Source organism: Myxocyprinus asiaticus, chromosome 6 (assembly GCF_019703515.2).
Source record: "Myxocyprinus asiaticus isolate MX2 ecotype Aquarium Trade chromosome 6, UBuf_Myxa_2, whole genome shotgun sequence".
Taxonomy (NCBI): domain Eukaryota; kingdom Metazoa; phylum Chordata; class Actinopteri; order Cypriniformes; family Catostomidae; genus Myxocyprinus; species Myxocyprinus asiaticus.
The window spans coordinates 9,978,866-9,995,058 of NC_059349.1; the positions used below are offsets into that span (position 1 = coordinate 9,978,866).

The 16,193-nt window shown below is 38.8% G+C and overlaps 1 protein-coding gene across 3 annotated transcripts in view; it reads right to left on the reverse strand.

The window, feature by feature from the left end:
* The window catches only part of guk1a (guanylate kinase 1a), a 22,262-nt gene continuing 6,069 nt past the window's right edge, over positions 1-16,193 (reverse strand). For 2 of the 3 annotated variants that reach the window (XM_051699582.1, XM_051699581.1), the window contains exons 2-8: positions 8,506-8,619; positions 8,287-8,328; positions 6,301-6,397; positions 4,947-5,085; positions 4,731-4,815; positions 2,155-2,240; positions 1-2,009 (exon numbers count right to left, since the gene is read on the reverse strand). In XM_051699582.1, the coding sequence (XP_051555542.1) occupies positions 1,974-2,009; positions 2,155-2,240; positions 4,731-4,815; positions 4,947-5,085; positions 6,301-6,397; positions 8,287-8,328; positions 8,506-8,619 (599 nt within the window). In that variant the 3' untranslated portion in view covers positions 1-1,973. Of the gene's footprint in view, positions 2,010-2,154; positions 2,241-4,730; positions 4,816-4,946; positions 5,086-6,300; positions 6,398-8,286; positions 8,329-8,505; positions 8,620-11,857; positions 11,948-16,193 lie in introns of those variants that run through there. The other variant, XM_051699579.1, reaches the window with a different exon arrangement.

Below are 16,193 nucleotides of genomic sequence, written 5' to 3' on the forward strand. Positions count from 1 at the left end.
TGTAATAGTGTAGTTTTATTACACTTACACGGTACATATTAGTAGTTCTAGAATAAAAATTAAAACAATGTTTAGAAATGCATTTCTCAAACAGATTTCATATATACCACAAAATGTTTGACAGGTTTCTCTCTAACACAGCTTAAGGAATTGTTTGTAGATGCACAAAGGAATGAGATGAAACTGAGATAAAGTTCTGCAGTTTTATACAGAAGTAACAAACCCTAGAGAAGTCTTACTTTCAAGCCAAACACAAAACTAGACATCTTTAGCTGTAAAAATTAATCGATGCACACTTGTAGTGTAATGTGCAATAATTACATCATTAGAATTTGATTGACAACACATACACGGATCATTATGGAATTCAAAAACAGCTGGCTTCAGGTAATTTGTTTTACTTAAATTTGGCCATTTTATGAAAACCTTTATTCCATTTTGATAAACTTTTTAATTTTTGTCTATACATCAAAATTTACATATTACATCATAATTATGCTCCCTGAACAAATTGTAACGCAACTGATGGGTAATGTACACAGTACTTCAAGGTTTGAGAGAAACTAAAACTTGAAGGAGATGGCAACCTCACTTCTGCTCAACTTCAGCCACAGTGTGTATGTGCTAGTTAGATACAAAAACACATTTTAAAGTCAATCCATACATTAATAAATTAGGTGGACAGTGAGATTTTGCCATACATGGCAAAAGATACAGTGATTTGATCATTGATGCCTATTTGATCAAATTAAAGATCTTTTATGATCTATAACTAGGTCTGTTTTTCAGCATCAGGCACTTTTATTATAATAAATGTATAGTTTTGTAATAAACAGAAGTGTGTAACAAATTCACAAGGACACATTTGGGCAAATAGAACTGTCAGTGTTTTGTAGTTTGTTAAAAAATACAATAAATTAATAATAACAATAAAAAAAATTAAAATAAAATCATATTTGACCCCCAAATCAAACCAAAATTAAATTATATTTTTTTAAAAGAAAATATTGTTTGATTTAGAGTTGAAATGTGACCTCCACAAGTGGGATCCACTCTATACAAACTATGTTTTTAAAAGGTTGTACATTTTGGTTTCCAAACTATTTTAAGTACACATTTAATTCAGACATTAGACTCATTAGAAAGACTTGATGCATCTGAAAATCTATGAAAGCGCAGCAAACAAGCCAGCATCGACCATATGAGACTAAAAGCTTTCCATATGTACATAACAGCACACATCTCAACATAATGTTTCTTAAGACTTACTATGGTGCTACACGAATTATGGCTGTGTTTATAAGATGCCCTATACAAAAAACAATGCCTACATTAGCATTTAACTCTTTATAAAACTCTCAGAGCTGGTAAACAAGGTACAAGTTATAATTATGGACAATTATTCACTTAAATATGAACAAAGTTGGATGTAATATGCATGTGATACACAATTATGCAAAGCAAAAGGGACACAACCATTACCATTAATAAAGAATGAGTTATTAGTTAAGAAAAAAACAACCTTTGCACGACTTATAAGCACAGGTATAATGCTCTGAATTTTGTAAATATTGTGAATAGAAAACTGCTTATTCATGTGTATGCAGCAGTAACTATGACAGGTTACCATAAAACATAATCAGCGTGGAAAAACGTATAAAATAAATTAATCAAAATGATAGACATCTCAAGTCTGCAATTTGAACTGTGCATTGTCTCGTCCTTCAATAAAAAAAATGTCAAAACACAAACCTGTTTCAAAGAAAGACTTGAGTCATTTCAGCCATTCAGCTATTTTCTATTCAACATGGAATTTAACATTAGCCTGTACCTTTAAATAAGTGAATGCATTTTACATTCTGCTGCTGTTGGAGTTAATTAAATCTTCCCTGGGTGGAATGTGCTGATCTGAAAACTATGATAGTGACGGAAGTGAATGGAGAGGTTGCTGTGGTTAGCATGTAGGTTTTCATCTAAGCCTTGTTGGTGTCTTTGACCTTCTGGATTTCCTGTTTGAGGAAGAGAAACCAAACAGAACTTAATGCTGATTGAATGTTTGAAGATGTCACAGAGAAAATTAGATGATATCTTAAAAAAGAAATTAATTAAATTGCTATTAGGACTAAGTGATGAACATTTAGATAGAAAAATTACCTCAAGAAGAGCATCTTTTAATTTGCCGTAAGCCATGTCAAGATCATCATTAATGATGACCAAATCAAATAAACCCGGCTCTTTGCCTGAAATATGGATATAACCATTAGTAAGTGTGCTATCTTATTATCAAAGAGCACTTCATTAAAACATATTATACATTGAAAAAAAAATTGCTTTGAATTTACATGATTTAATCATGTACATCGGTTCCACATGAATCAATTAAGTTACATCAACATATTTTTCCTCTTGGTTTAGTTCATCAATTCTTTGTCAAAAAACTATTTGTTCATGTAATTTCAACATAATGGAATAAAGTTTTTATTAAATGACCAAATTCAGTAGCCTTGAAGTGATTTATGTGCCCTAACATGATTCATTTCTTCAGTTTTACACATTTACAAGGTTATGCTAGTTAGCTAACTTTAAGCTATAGCAATAGCATATATTAGCATGATAAATGCTAGTTAGTAACTGCTCCTTAATTCCTTTATGTAGTAAAGCAACAAAGCATGTTGATAGTGTATCCGTCCTCAACCTAAGCAAAAGCTCCACTCTTCACCACAATGGTAACCCAGAAGTGGTTGTAAGTCCCAAAATAACAACATTAAACACTACTAAGTTTCCCGCTTTTCTCATCTTGCTCAAAAATGCATAAAATAAAGTCCCATGCAAAGCAAACTGGGAACTACAAATTCCCTGACCAATCTAGTAAAGTGCACATTTTAGAGCACTACATTAATCGAAAGCATATAATCCAAGTTTAGAAGAGAAACACTATTTTGTTGTGTAGATCACAAATAATATGATTTAGTAAATCAGACTAGAGGTAGACTGTTATATCGGTTTTACCAATTAATCGGTGCCGATAGTTGCTTTATGGAACTATCAGTTATCGGCAGAAATTTCCCAATAGTTGGTCGCCAAATATATATATATATATATTGATTAGCTTTGATTATGGTGCGCATTCGTCGTGGCATTGTTTCGACAACCTTATGCAACGTCACAACATTTATTTCCGTCCAGATTTGCATTTATTTTTGGCCGAGATCTTGTATTGATGACGGGAGAGTTGAACCACTCTGTGAAGTCTTCTCCAGCACATCCCAAAGAAGACTTTCAATGAGGTTACGGTCAGCACTGTGGTGACCAATTCATGTGTGAAAATGATTCCTCGTGCTCCCTGAACCACTCTTTCACAATCTGAGCCTGATGAATCTTGGCATTGTCATCCTAGAATATGCCTGCGCCATCATGGAAGAAAAAACCCATTGATGGGATAACCTGGTCATTCAGTACATTCAGGTAGTCAACTGATTTTATTGCCAGATAACGTTGCTGAGCCTAGACCTGACCAACTGAAGCAACCCCAGATCATAACTCTGCCTCCAGATGCTTGTACATTGGGCACTATGCATGACGGGTGTATCGCTACATGCGCTTCCCTTCTTACCCTGACGCGCCCATCGCTTTGGAATAGGGTAAATCTGGACTCATCAGACCACATGACCTTTTTCCATTGCTTCACAGTCCAATCTTTATGCTCCCTAGAAAATTGAAGTCGTTTTTTTCCGATTAGCCTCACTAACAAATGTCTTTCTTGTGGCCACACAGCTGTTTAGTCCCAATCCTGTAAGTTCTCGACGCATTGTGAGTGTGAAAATGCATTTACTTTCACTATTAAACATAGCCGTATGTTCTACCAAGCGTTTTAGTGATCTCCAATCACGATCATTCAAGATTTTTTTCTGACCACATATCTTCTGTGAAGCTGACGTATCACCACTTTGCTTGATGCAGGCCAGTAATTTGCCCCTTCTGAAACACATTAACATCTTTTCCACGACCACGGGACACATCTTTCGACATAGTTGTTTAAGAAATAAGAAGCTACATACTGCATCAGTTATGGATAAAAGAATTGTTGCCAGCTGAAATATATTAATCACTGCAATAATGATCCAATCATAGGCTCTTAAGTATCTGCTTATTTAAATCCAAACGGCGACTTTTTTTTTGGCCAGTTAAAAGTACAGCACCTTAAATCTTAATTTTTCTGGTTATTATTTGGATGTTTGTTGCACACTAAACTACTTTTGGAAGTTCATTCATTTCGCCCGTCATAGTAAGGAAAGACTAAGATAAGTTTCATCATTCTATAAATCGAAAAAACAAAAACACTATCGGGAGATTAATCAGTTATCTGCATTTTCCACCACCTTGGTTATCGGTATTGGCAAAATCCACTAACGGTTGACCTCTAAATTAGACAACCTGCATTTTCCCATTTTTCAGTGCAGGGTTACACACTTTTTGACCAGTGAATTTCTATGACTTGTCTAGTTGTTCGTGTTTACTGTACTGTTTAAGTTTTTTTTTTTTTTTTATAAATGAGAAAAAAGCAATTTCTAGCATATAAAATACTTCAAAGCCAATTATAACTAGAATGCATAGTATATTCACTATAGAAATGTGACTCAAGAGTTTTCCATTGGAAATCACAATTTTACAATTTCCTTATATTTTCAGGTTTTTGATGACAATGGGAACACTAGGGTAATAACACTTACTTATTTCCATGTCAACTTTTGCTGCATGTAAACGCTTTTGTAGACTCTCCTCAGACTCAGTTTTTCTGTCTCTTAATCTTTTTTCCTGGAGAAAAAACAAAAAACAAAACACGAGGTAGATTAAAGTTTAATTAAAGAGAGAAATACAACAAAAAACCCCAGTATCAACACCTGAGAAAGAGGACATTTTCACAAAAATTTCAGAGCACTTCCTACCAGGATGTCCATTGATGGAGGCTGGATGGACACATAGATTGGGTTAAGATCTGTTCTCTTGATGTTCTGCACGCCCTGCATGTCAATGTCCAAAATACAAATCAAATTCTTGGCCTGAACAGCCTGTACAGCTGCTTTACTGTGAAAGAGACAAAGATTATGTTAGGTTGTTACTAATGGGTTTGGAATGATTTGAGGGTGAATAAATGACATCAGAATTTTAATTTTTGGTCGAACAATCCCTTTAAAAAAAGAAAACAGTAACATTCAACAAGACATTCAATATTAAAACAAACTTAAAGGAATAGTTCACCCAAAAATGAAAAATTGCTGATAATTTTCTCACCCTCAAGCCGTCCAAGATGAATCCGAGTTTCTTTCTTCATCAAAACAGAATTTAAGATTTTTAGGATTTCATTTCAGGCCTCCTCCTCTAAACAATGCAAATGAATGTACTCCATTTTTTGACGGTCCAAAATGCATATTTAGGGTGCATCAAAATAATCCACATGACTCCAGTCGATAAATAAAGTTCTTCTGAACGCAAACGATTGATTATTTTGAGAAACAAAACAATACTTATATACTTTTTAACTACAAATGTTTGCGTCCGTACATCTCTGTGACGCGCGCTCACGAGAGAAATGACGTAAGCTCGTTGGTAAGGTCACGCATCACTTGGAGGAGGAGTCAGGAAGCGCATCATTGTTTACATTGTTTTTGTTTTTTTTTTTATTATTATTTGGAAATTATTATTATTATTTTTTATTATATTGTTCTGAAATTGTTTTGGACTGTTTTGGTTTGTGAACAGCGCTTAGTCTGTGGTCTGTGGTCTGTGCAAGTTTCTCTTGTAAACAATGACGCACTTTCTGCCTCCTCCACGTGATGCGTGACCTTACCAACGAGCTTACGTCATCCCTCTCATGAGCGTGCGTCACAGAGATGTATGGAGGCGAACATATGTAGTTAAAAAGTAGATAAGTATTGTTTCTCAAAATAATCAATCGTTTGCGTTCAGAAGAACTTTATTTATCGACTGGAGTCATGTGGATTATTTTGATGCACCCTAAATATGCATTTTGGACCGTCAAAAAATGGAGTACATTCATTTGCATTGTTTAGAGGAGGAGGCCTGAAATGAAATCCTAAAAATCTTAAATTCTGTTTTGATGAAGAAAGAAACTCAGATACATCTTGGATGGCCTGAGGGTCAGTAAATTATCAGCAAATTTTCATTCTTGGGTGAACTATTCCTTTAAGATAAATTATACTGGTGGTCAAAAGAAGTACTTTGCATTCAGTGCTGTCCCTTCATATACAAACATAAATCATTTTGCAAGGTGGACTATACCTCGTTCCATACATGTTCCCAGAAAATTCAGCATTTTCAATAAATTCCCCATTTGCTATGGCTGCCTGCATAACTTCTCTGGTCACGTAATGATAATCTGAAAAAAATAAAAAAATTAAATATGAGGGGGCCTGGGTAGCTCAGCGAGTAAAGACTCTGACTACCACCCAGATCTACTGACAGTCACGAGTTCGAATCCAGGGCGTGCTGAGTGACTCCAACCAGGTCTCCCAAGCAACCAAATTGGCCCAGTTGTTAGGGAGGGTAGTCACATGGGGTAACCACCTCGTGGTCGTTATAATGTGGTTCTCGCTCTCGATGGGGCACGTGGTGAGTTGTGCGTGGATGCTGCGGAGAATAGCGTGAAGCCTCCACATGTGCTATGTCTCCGTGGTAACATGCTCAACAAGCCACGTGATGAAAGGTGCGGATTGACGGTCTCAGACACGGAGGGAACTGAGATTCGTCCTCCGACACCCGGATTGAGGAGAGTCACTACACCACCACGAGGATTTAAGAGTGCATTGGGAATTCCAAATTGGGGAGAAAAGGGGAGAAAAAAAATAAATTAAAAAATTAAATAAATAAAAATAAGATTTAAACATAAGGCCACATCCACACTAATAAGTTTTCATTTGAAAACTTCTGTTTTGGCCTTCAATCCACACTGAGACACCAAAAACTGAGCTTTTCCAAAATGCTCTACCAAGTGGATATATTTGAAAATGCTATCTTCGCATTGTAGTGTGGACAGCGAAAACGATGATGTATTTGATGTATGCGATGCAGTCATGTGATCCATTCAACCCAATACAATCAAGATGGCAGTTGTAGAGGCGATGTTGTGCCTGATATTCACTTTGTACAACCTACACATTGCATTCCTTTAAAGGCGACGGGAAGTTTACTCAGAATTTATCTGGTGATGGAACACGAGGACAATTGCGTTTCAGACCGTACATGGAACGGCGATTTTTCACATCATTCGTTTCAGTGTGGACAAGCAATTTTTGGAAAACTCTTGAAAACAGCAGTGTGGACGGAGAGCGTTTCGAAAACAAAAATGCTGTTTTCAAAAGTTTCCAGATTAATGTGAACGTAGCCGAAGTCACAATCTGAGATTAGAGTTTGAGTAATATATTATTTTGTCATTGTTATCAGTTAAAAAACGACAACAAATTTTTTTAATGCAGTTGATTACAGTCAACACATTTATAAGCAATTTTGTTTATGTACATTTATGGGCCATCAATGTGTATAATATTACAAAATGCAGAGCTCCATTAAGCTGCTAACCACCTTTTTATGGACAAAGTCTTCTTCTGCTGTGCTAATCCATGTGCATATGAAGTACAAGTTCAGCAAGATGGCGGTGCGCATGGACGCAGCGGCCACTTTGGGACACAAAAAACATTATTCCGTGTTTTTTTCTCTCATTGCCCTGCAATAGCTGATTGTTTATCTAATAAAGTTTGTTACAGGCATTTTTTATAAAACACAACAACTGTGGAGAATAGATCTAGTAGTAGTACAGCACACTAAATATAAAATATAGTACACTTATAAACTTTTTTGTTAGTGTAATTTATAACTTTATGCAACCAAGCTAAGCTAAAGGCTATCACAATAAATTTGCTAACTCTCAAAAAGGTATACAAGCAACACAAAGGCCGTTTTCATGTTGACAATACATGATTTTTTTTTTTTTAACCACAACAAAATGTTTTACAAACGTTGCAATTTACGTGTCTTTTCATTGCTATAAAATGCTATAATGATGTTTTGAGGCTAAAGGTAGATAAACTGCACATTATGTGTTTGTTACACTATTTTATTATATTTAGGTGTGGTTTCTACAATATTTTTACATTATTCTGTGATGTAACCTAACTGCAACGTTGTGAAAATGTTTTGTGCTTACTGGGTTGTGTCTTATAAGGACAATGAAGAAAATCTTTTTAGTTCACTTCTAGATCACAGTCTTACCTTTACCATTCTCCTCTCCTGGACGGGGGCTTCGTGTTGTATCTGGTAACGAGACAATTCTGGGTCAGATGAACATTTATTTAGAAACTTGGCTACTGATGGATGATTTTTTGCTATTTTTCTTGGTTTTCAATGATTGGTATAATCTGACTCATGATAAGACTAGAAACACTAGGGATGGAAATTGTATGGAATTTACAGATTCATTATCTGACTTACGGGAAACACTGAAGCCAAATACACCATCAAACTCCTTAAGCAGTTTCTTGAGCAGTGTGCTTTTCCCAGCCCCAGAGGGTCCAGTCATGACCACCGGCCTCGGTCCAGCCATCGCTAGTCACAACAGAGACAAAGATAGAGTTTGTTGAATTACTTGGGGACCTTTCACACTGGCAGTTTAGTCCAAACCAAAGTACTGTTTGCATGAAAAATTGGTAATATGAAAGCTGTTTTTCAAACAGGGGGAGCAAACCGTGGTACCGGACCCAGGACTACCTGTAGGAGGTGGTCTGAGTTCAGTTGCAATGGAACTGTGGCACAGTTTGCTTAAGTGAGAACACAACCTGTACTCCGGTCCTCACTTGCTCAAGAAGTAAAATAACTAGCATATGCATTTTTGCATGACAACATCCAAAACCTTCACATTTACTTTCAGCATTAACTTTCACATTTAAGTCACTGTCATTTAAGGATGACTCAGGCTAAACAACAATGAAACCACTGTCTTGTTGTTCAAGTCTAAGGATCTGAGCTTTGAATGATCATTACAAACTTTAAAAGGAAACTTTCAAATGTTTTTCATTCTAAAAGAACAGGAAGTAGAGGCTACACTTATGTCTAACCAATTCTTACTGACAAAAGTCAGTAAGACTGAAGTCAACTTTAACACTTAAAACCATGAAAGTGCTGAGCTAATCTTAGCATGTTCCATTAGGAATACTGCAGCACAACAGCTTGTTAGCTCTGACTGAGATAATGAGTTAAGAAGCGCACTAATTGGAGACGATCCTCTGAGGACAGTTTAATGACCACAGTGAAAGTGGAAAAGGAAAAATGGCAAGAAGGTCCTATTGTACTCAAGCTATGGCTGCTCGATTATGGCAAAAATCATAATCACAATTATTTTGGTCAATATTGAGATCACGATTATTTAACATGATTACTCATCGACTTTGGAAACATCATGCATTTATTTAACTTTTTAATTTTTTTTAAACATCTTTTCAACATTGGATTTTCTTGAACTTGAAATGTAAACTGCACTGTAGGGGAGGTGGCTATTGTCATATGATAATTATTTTATGTCACGTATGGTAGTCAAATAAAGAAAAGTCTCCATCGCCAACATTTACAGCAGGGGTGCTCGCACTTCTATGGAATGAGATCTACTTTTTCATCATGTTATTGCAGTAAGATCTACCATGTACAATAAAGACTATACATTATCACAATTAGGGATGCACGATCCGATACCTGGATCGGTATCGGCTTCGATGCTGACGTTTTTAAACGGATCGGGTATCGGTCCGACGAGCCCGATCCAAATCCGTTACTGTGTGGTAGTCATGTTCGTTACTGTCAAGCTCAAAAAATTATATAAAATAACCATAAAAACACAATTAAAGTAGTTCATATAACTCGTGCATTTTATTCAATGCCACTTGAAAACATATGATAGCTCTGTGAATCACAAAAGGCTGCGTTTAATAAGTAAATATATAAAATGCACGTGCAGCTCCAGCGCGTTATTGAATGGCACTGCTGTTTACACACACATGCTGTGCACAATATTTGAGCGCTACTCACGAACAACATCTCAGATGTAGATGCTCAATACTTCGGTTCACTTGAATGCTTTTTTTTTTTTTTTTTTTCCAGAATTCAAATAAGAAGCAAATTAAACTACTGTGAACATGCCTACAGACAGACAAATACAGGACTTCCTGGAGAGTTCAGAATGTCAAAATAAAAGCGTGAGGGTTTAAAAGTTTAAGGTGTCATGGAGAGGCTCACGGAGGCAGAGATATGAACTCAGTAGCAGGGTTTATTGAACAGATGATTGAAACAGTGATGTAAACATTGTGAGTAAATCCAGTTGAGCAGAGTGGCAAACAGCAGGTGAGTAATATCCAGACAGGGTATAGACACGATGATCAGATAACTCACAACAGTCTTATGATACCTGCAGGCAATAATGACGACAACGGTATGTTTGACATAGTAGAAAGGTGTGTTGTCTCAGAGATACTATCGATGAGAACAGACAAAGCGTGTGTGTGAAAGCTGGGTATATATGCAGTCCTTGATTAGCCACTAATGATATGCAGGTGCGTGTAATCAGAACTCAGGGGCGAGTGAGTTCTGATGGCAGTGAGGAAGAAAGAGAGAGAAACTGGTGGATTCGTGACAAAAGGTGCACGATTGAGATATATTACTATTATAATATATTATTATTATTATCATTTGTTTACAAATTATAATATTTAAGTTGAATGGGTTCCAAAAAATAACTGTGTGAATGAAAAGTGAGCTGATGTCTACAACTAAATTGAACAAAAAAAGAGATCTGAATCCTTTAAAGTCCAGATACAAGTTGAAAGAAAGAAAAAAAAAAAAAAAGGTTTCTTTTCTACTGATGACTTATACTGGAATTACTGTTAATTTTGCTGCTACATTATCCAGTACACTAGTTAACAATAAAGTGTTTCTTAATAAGCTATACATTTATACTGAAATAATGTGTAGTTAGAGGTTTGTGTTTCTTTACATATTAAAGAGTACACCCAATTATTTCCACACAATAATGTAAAGATATTCTAAACTGACTACGCAAAAAAACAACACTGGTATCAGATCGGGATCGGCCAATACTGAGATTTCCGATATCAGAATCGGAAGAGAAAAAGTGGTATCGGTGCATCCCTAATCACAATACCAAAATTTCAGTAGTCGCTAGTGAAATGTGATGATTCTCAATACCAGCTTTAATAGCACAACAAATAATAACACTAACTAAAATGTTAATTATGGAAGAATGGCTTCCAGTTCTTAAGTGATTATTCTAGACTAGTAAACAGTCAGTAATAAAATAACAATAAGAAACAACAATGAATAGAAATAGATTAAAAATACAAATGAAGAAAATTCAGTGCTTTCTTAACAGCTTTAAACGTTTGTAACAGCAGTAAGCCATCAAGTATTCAACTAAATATTCAGAATGAAATGCAACATAAAACTACTACTGTTCTTCACTGTATGATTAGAATACATTAACACTTTTTAAAGCTACTAAAAAGTTACCCAGTCAAGAGCAGTGAGTATTTTCTCGTTTTCTTGTTCTGGTTGTTTGATTATTATAATGACACACTAGACGGCAACAGGTCTATTAGCTTACATTTATACTTACAAGTCAGACATTTATCATGACTGAAGATTAGTGTCTCTTCCATACAAAAAATTCACTCTCCAAAAGGTATTTTTGTTTTGTAGGGAATAGCTACATAGATTTACATATTTAAATAATATTTAAAAATCTATTACATTCAAAAAGCACTCTGTATAGCTTACTTACCTTGCTCAAGTATTAACTCGTCACTTGGGAGTGCATCAATGAAACAAATAAACATGCACGGCACTCAAAATGATCTGAACATGAGGGTGTGTGTACGTATTGATAATCTGCTCTGATAAACTTGCTGGACGCCAAACCCGTCCAACAGCCCAGCCCTCTTTTCACAAGACATTACCATGGCATCCAAACAGCAATAGCAACTCAGCACTAAGAGACACACCTGTTTCAATAACACAACAGTTGTGTTGTGAGTAGCAATGTTTGTAAATTAGGATATTTTCCATGATGGAATAATTGACTGAATATTCACCCAATCATTTCAAACACAACTCAAAGTGGCATCATTCAAGTATTAGGCTAATTCTAGCTCTAAATTGAGACAAAAGTGCAATTTAACTGTACATACTTTAAAAAAAAAAAAAAAAAAAAAAAATTATATATATAATTAATGTCATTATTATTCAAACCACAAGTAGGCCTACAAATGATAAACTAAATACTAAACTAAGCTAAGCTAGTGTAAATAAGGCAACACTGTGAAGCTCTCTCGTTGGAGGAGGAAACAGGGGCCGGATAAACAATTATTTCCCACACTTTCTCCGTTTTACACACACACTACTGGCTTTTCAGCCGAACATTCAACACACACACAGTTCACTTGTGTCGCTCTCTCTCCCCTTCAGTGGTCTGGACTGCGCTTTTATCCTTCTCAGCTCTCACTGCAAACACAAACAGCTGTTAGAGATAATTTCCCACAGGTGTCAATCCTTACAGTTCTTCCTCTCGTGACCTCACTCTCCACAGATGTCTCTCGGCCACTCCCCCATCACCACATACCCCCGTCGCCCGACTCAGGCCGGGGAACCATCCGGCCTGTGACTTACTTCCCCCAATTTCTAGAGAATAATATCTGCCACAGCCATCTGCGCCCCAGCCTGTTGACCAACACAAATTTAAAAGGTTGGAGAGCTTTATACCAACGGGTGTTCTGCGTGTGGTATACTTCATGCGATCGAGCCACTGGAGCAGGGCATGGTCTGAACAGCGGGTGAAAGCATGCCCCAACAGATAGTACCGGAGGGTGAGGACTGCCCACTTGATGGCCAAACACTCCTCCTCTATCATGCTGTATTTAGTCTCCCTCGGTGAGAGTTTGTGACTAAAGTACAGCACGGGGCGCTCCTCCCCCTCCACCATCTGGGACAGTACCGCTATCAACTCCCTGTCCGATGCGTCTGTCTGCAAGATAAAAGGGAGAGTGCAATAACGGCCTGCCGCAAAGTGCAGCTTTCACCTGCGTGAACACCTGCTGACACGGCTCCGTCCACTGGACCAGATCTGGTGCCCCCTTTTTAGTAAGATCAGTCAGCGGGCTGGTGACGGTCGAATAGTTAGGCACAAACCTACGATAATAGCCAGCCAGCCCCAGGAACTCTCACCTCGTTTTTGGTCTTAGGTCTCGGGCAGGCTGGAATCGCTGCGGTCTTCTCAATTTGGGGCCACACCTGTCCATGACCCAAGTAGAAACCCAGATACCATAATTCCACCCATCCAATTGCACACTTCTTAGGGTTTGCTGTGAGTCCCGCCCATCTCAATGACTTCAGGACAGCCCTCAGATGCTGCAGGTGCCGCTGCCAGTCATTACCGTAAATAAAGATATCGTCCAGATAGGCAGCGGTGTAAGTGGCGTACGGTCTGAGGATTCGTCCATGAGCCGTTGAAATGTAGCTGGGGCCCCGAACAAACCGAAAGGACGACAAATTGGTGTAAGCCAAACGGTGTGGAAAATAAAAAATTTTCACATGATATGGGAGTTAAGGGGATCTGCCAATATCCCTTTGTCAAATCCAGTGTCGAATAAAAGCGAGCCACGCCTAACTGCTTGAGTAGTTCATCAATCCAAGGCATTGGGTATGCATCAACTTTAGACACTGCATTGAATTTTTTTATAATCCACACAAACCAGACCGAGCCATCACTCTTCGGAATCAGCAAAACCGGGCTGGCCCAGTCACTGTGGGATTCTTCTATTACCCTCATATCTAGCATGGCCATTAATTCTTCCCAAACCACTTTTTGTTTTGTGTTCAGGAAATCAGTAGGGACGACTGCGTACCACAACCCCTTGAGTGGTTTCGATATAGTACTCTATGAGATTCGTATGACCAGGAAGAGGCGAGAACATGTCGTAGAATTCTCCTTGAAACCTGGCAACCTCCGTGACTTGTGACGTTGAGAGGTGGTCTCCACAAGTGACCGGGGTGACTTGATCGGTGGCTTTTAAGTTCACCTCCGGTCCAAGCTCCTCCCTCTCCGGAACCACCGTCATCAATGTGCACGAACTTATGAATCATATTCTTTAGTGTCTGATTAATCACTCGACCAAGCCGTTCGTTTGGGGGTGGTACACGCTGGTCCGAATTGATTTAATCCCCAAAAATGTGTACAATTCGCGTGCCCTGATCAGTAAGGATTTCTTTCAGAATCCCCACTCGGTAGATTATTCAGAAGAGTGCCTCCGCAACACTACATGCTGAGATGTTGCGCAGAGGCACTGCTTCCAGATGTCACATTGCATATTCCACCAGAACCAACACAAAGCAATGCCTGCATGCCGTCCGCTCTAATGGCCCAACGAGGTCCATGCCAATTCTTTGAAGGGGACCTCGATTAACGGGAGGGGGTGCAATGGCGCTTTTGGGGTTGCTGTGGGATTCACCAACTGACATTCACGGCATGCCACAACAGCTAGGAACATCCTCACGAACGCCTGGCCAATAGAAACAGGTCATCAGACTGTCTAGTATTTTTCCCTGCCCTAAGTGACCCGCAATCGGATTATAATGAGCCGACTGGGATAACATTTCCCGACGGCTCTTCAGTACTAACAATTGGGTTGTATCCTCCTTTGTCTGAGCATCCTTCGTCTGAGAATGTCTTCACTGTTTATCCTTTTGATCTTCATTCAAAATATTCACAAAAATCTATCCTCTAATGGATATGAAACAATTATAAACAAGTTAACAAAACACAAATATTTTTGTCAAATATACGTGTGCCACAATTATTGGCACCCTTTTATTCAATAATTTTTGCAACCTCTCTTTGCCAAGATAACAGCTCTGAGTCTTCTCCTATTATGCCTAATGAGGTTGGAGAACACATGGCAAGGGATCGTAGACCATTCCTCCATACAGAATCTCTCCAGATCCTTCACATTCCGAGGTCCACGCTGGATCTCCTCTTCAGTTCACCACACAGGTTTTCTATGGGGTTCAGGTCAGGGGACTGGGATGGCCATGGCAGAACTTTGCTTTTGCGGTCAGTGAACCATTTTTGTGATGATTTTGATGGTTGTTTTGGATCAGTGTCCTGCTGGAAGATCCAACCTCAGCCCATTTTAAACTTTCTGGCAGTCATGTTTAGATTGTTTTTTTTATCTGTTGGTATTTGAGAGTCCATGATGCCATGTATCCAAACAAGATGTCCAGGACCTCTGGCATAAAAACAGCCCCACAACGATAAAGATCGACCACCATATTTAACCGTGGGCATGGGGTACTTTTCCATATGGCTACCTCTCTGTGTGCGCCAAACCCATCTCTGGTGTTTGCTATTATTTAGCATTTTTGTTTTATCCGTCCATAGAACCCGGTCCCATTTGAAGCTCCAGTAATGTCTTGCAAACTGAAGATGCTTGAGTTTGTTGTTGGATGAGAGCAGAGGCTTTTTTCTTGAAACCTTCCCAAACAACTTGTGGTGATGTAGGTGACGTCTGATTGTAGTTTTGGAGACTTTTTGACCCCAAGACCCAGCTACTTTCTGCAATTCTCCAGCCGTGATCCTTGGAGAATTTTTGTCATATAGACAAACATAGACAATATTAACACACAAAGGCCGTTCCCCTGCTGCTGCCAGTGCCCACGGCCATGGAGGCATTTCCTGTCACTGCCTATGCCCAAGGAGGCCATTCCCCCGTCACTGCCGGTGCCCACGGAGGCCGTTCCCCCGTCACAGCCGGTGCCCACGGAGGCCGTTCCCCCGTCACAGCCGGTGCCGACGGCCACGGAGGCCGTTCCCCCGTCACAGCCGGTGCCGACGGCCACGGAGGCCGTTCCCCCGTCACAGCCGGTGCCGACGGCCACAGAGGCCGTTCCCATGTCACTGTCAATGCTCACGGCCACAGAGGCCTTTCCCCTGCCTCTGTCAGCACTCACGGCCACAGAGGTCGTTCCCCAGTCACTGCCAGCGCTTTCAACCACAGCGGTTGCTGCACAGCCTATCCAGTTCCCTTTGGCTGTTGATGAGTCTGTCCAGTTCCCTGTGGTCATTA